The sequence below is a fragment of the Myotis davidii genome, unplaced genomic scaffold (genome assembly GCF_000327345.1).
Source record: "Myotis davidii unplaced genomic scaffold, ASM32734v1 scaffold327, whole genome shotgun sequence".
NCBI classification, from domain to species: Eukaryota; Metazoa; Chordata; class Mammalia; order Chiroptera; family Vespertilionidae; genus Myotis; species Myotis davidii.
In genome coordinates this window covers 1144067-1147136 of record NW_006298628.1, presented here as the reverse complement: position 1 = coordinate 1147136, position 3070 = coordinate 1144067, and the positions used below count along the sequence as shown (strand labels likewise).

The 3070-nt window shown below is 62.9% G+C and overlaps 1 protein-coding gene across 1 annotated transcript in view; it reads left to right on the top strand.

The window, feature by feature from the left end:
- CACNA1G (calcium voltage-gated channel subunit alpha1 G) overlaps positions 1–3070 on the top strand; it is a 65070-nt gene that overhangs the window by 51281 nt on the left and 10719 nt on the right. Inside the window, exons 32-34 of the mRNA XM_015570770.1 lie at positions 205–211; positions 508–756; positions 2569–2703. Coding sequence (XP_015426256.1) covers positions 205–211; positions 508–756; positions 2569–2703 — 391 coding nt within the window. The remainder of the gene's footprint in view (positions 1–204; positions 212–507; positions 757–2568; positions 2704–3070) is intronic.

Below are 3070 nucleotides of genomic sequence, written 5' to 3'. Positions count from 1 at the left end.
TGGGTGGTACACAGGGCGTGGGCAGCACAGCTGACCCCAGGGCTCCCCCTGGCCTCCTGCTGCTCCTGCCCGGAAGTGGAGGGACCAGCAGTCCCCTGCCCAGCCCCGCGATGGCAGCCCACACTCACTGCCCAGGGCCACACATGTGCTGGCTCACTCATCCCCGAGCCTCCGCTGGCCTGGCCTCCCCTTCCTGGCTCTCAGGTTCAAGGCTAAGTTTTCTGTTTCCTTCCTGTTTCTTTCTTACCCTTGCCCGATTACCAAACCTCTTTCCTTCCCACCCTCAACATCCCTGATTCCATCTCTCCATCCCTTTCCCCAATCCTCTCTTTCCTTCTCCCTCTCCCCGTGGGCTCTTATCTTCCATCTCCCATCTCTCCTTCCTCTTCCCACCCCTCTCTCTTCCCCACCACCCCCTTCCCTCCTCTTCCTTCGGCTCTTTGTCGCTGTGTGTGCACACACACATGTGTGTGTGCATGTGTGTGTGTGTGTGTGTGTGTGTGTCCTTCTCTTTCTCCCTCTGTGTCTCTGGTCACTCCCCTGCCCCCTCACTGCCCCTCTGACCCCCGTTCCCTGACTCTCCGGCTCCCCCTATGGGCTGGTCCTTCCCAGGACAGGCAGATGTTTGACACCATATCCCTGCTGATCCAGAGCTCCCTGGAGGGGGAGCTGAAGCTGATGGACGAGCTGGCAGGCCCAGAGGGCCAGCCCTCTGCCTTCCCTCCAGCCAGCAGCCCGGGTGGCTCCGACCCACAGGTTACTGTGCCCGCGCTGTGCCCCTTCCCTGGCCCTGCGAGCTGTGCCGTGCTGTGCCTGCTTCTGGGAGGTGGGGCGTGTCCTGCGCGCTGGGGGCCTGGAGAAAGAGCAGCCAGAGGGCCTGAGTTGGGCTTCGGGCTCGGCAGGAGGCACCGGGGTGTCCCTCCGCCTGAGACGGGGCCCTGGATCACACAGGTGGAAGGGAGGGTGCTGAGATGGGACTCTGAGTGAGAGGGTGGATGGAGACGGGGTTTGGAGAGAGCCCTGGTGAGAAGACCCTGGACGAGGAGAGGGGGCTGGGACAGGGCGTGGAGGAGGGGAGGCGCCAGGCCCAGGGAGAGAGGCCTCTGGGAGCAGAGCCGGTGGCGAGGGGACCCACTGAGGGACACGCTCAGGCCACGGTCTCCCTTCTCCGAACCCACCAGCCACCCCCCCGTCCTCTGTTTTGGAGGCTTTTGAAGCCATGGGACCCCCCTGGGCCTGATGGGCGTGGTCAGGAGCCCGTGGATGCCGACCTGGTCCTGAGAAAGATCGAAGGCTCCAGCTGGGAGTGGATTCTGGGACTCGGGTGTGACATACGGCTCGGCTTCCTCCTCAAGCCCAGCCCCTCCCACGGTGCCACGGGTTTTTCTCCCCCAGTCCCATCTAGACGTGGATCTCCTGCTTTCTGGGGTCCTCCTCTTCTCCCCCCGTGACCTCTCTGGCTGCCTTGACCCCCTCCACGTGGCAGAGTACCCCCTCCCCCACCCCTCTCCTAGGCTAGGGGCTGCGGCAGACCTGGAAACAGGTGTCAGCTGGAGACAGAAAAGCCTTGAGTCCCACAGGCCCTGTTGGGTGAAGGGGTGGACAGACAGGTTCCCAGAGTCTGGGATACCTGTATCCTGACCCAGAGAAATGTACGGAGACCCTCCCAGGGGAGGGGGCCTTAGAGGGGCTGTAGGGACCCGAACCTGGCCAAGCCCTAGAGTGACCAGAGGGAGGGAGCCCTTCCTGAGCCGCCCCTCCTAAAGGAGGCCCGTGGGGAGAGGTGCTGAGAGAGAGGAGGAGGCGATGGGAAGGGGTCAGGGCAGCCAGCTCATCGGGCCGGACGGCCCTGCTGCCCCCCAGGGTCCTGTAGGCACTGACCTTGCCCCCCGTGGGTTCCAGGTGAGACAGCCCGCTGGTGAGGCGGCCCACCCAGGTGTGTCCAGTGCAGGAGAGGAGAGCATCTCCCAGAGCCCAAGCCATGCCAGCAGGCGGAGGATGCCCCTGGAGAGGAGAAGCCGGAAGCCGGGGGCAGGCCAAGTCCTGCCAGGCTTTTGGAAGCGGAGAGAATAGGCAGAAAGCAGGCATCGGATGGGCGGCTTTGTCCCCAGCACGCCCCCCCCATCCCCCCACCCCCCACGCCACCGCTGTCTGTGCTGAGAGCAGAGAGGCCTGTTGCTGGCCTTTCTGCATTTTTCCCCCCTGGAATCTTCATGCGAGTCTGAAGCCCTCCCCATCCTGCTCCCTCCCTCAGAGGGGGGGCTGTTAGGTTCCTGGGGTATCTCTAGAATACGTGTCTGTGTCTCCTGCTTTGTCATTGTTTGCTCTGGCTCTTTGGTGCCTGCTGCAGCCTCTCTGATCAGAATGGGGGTTTGAGGTGGGGGGGGCGGGGGGGCAGTTTAACTTGACTCGGGAAGCCAGTGGGGAGAGAGAAGGGGGGCCCCTTTTCCCTGTGCTTCGTGGAAAGGGGGCAGAGGGGCTCTGTGTACGTGCGTGTGCGTTGCATGTGTGTGCGTGAGCGCTCTCCGTCCTGGTTTCTCACGCCTGCTCATCTCTCTCCCTGTCTAGATCCCTCTAGCTGAGATGGAGGCTCTGTCTCTGACGTCAGAGATTGTGTCTGAACCGTCCTGCTCTCTAGCTCTGACGGATGACTCTTTGCCTGATGACACTCACACACTCTTACTTAGTGCCCCGGAGAGCAATGTACATGCACAGCCCCTCACTGCTCCCCCAGCCTCCCCGGGGGCTGGGCTGGCTGCCGGGCTCCAGATCCCTGCCCCCTCCCCTGTCACGGCTCCACGCAGAGGCAGAGACACAACCACAGGCACTTGGTGCCCAGGCTTTGTTAGGGCTCTCAGGTCCCCCACTGTGGACAAAGAAATGAGATCATATGAAATCAGGGCCTCCCCCAGAAGGGCCCAGGGGCTGCAGTTGTGAAAGGGTTAATCCAGACCCACAAGAGTGACACAGCCCAAAGCAGAGGTGGCATCAGGCAGCTGACCAAAGGGCCTGCCTAGATGCAGAACCAGCCTCCGAGTATGGAGCCCTGTGCCAGCCAGCCCTCCCCCTC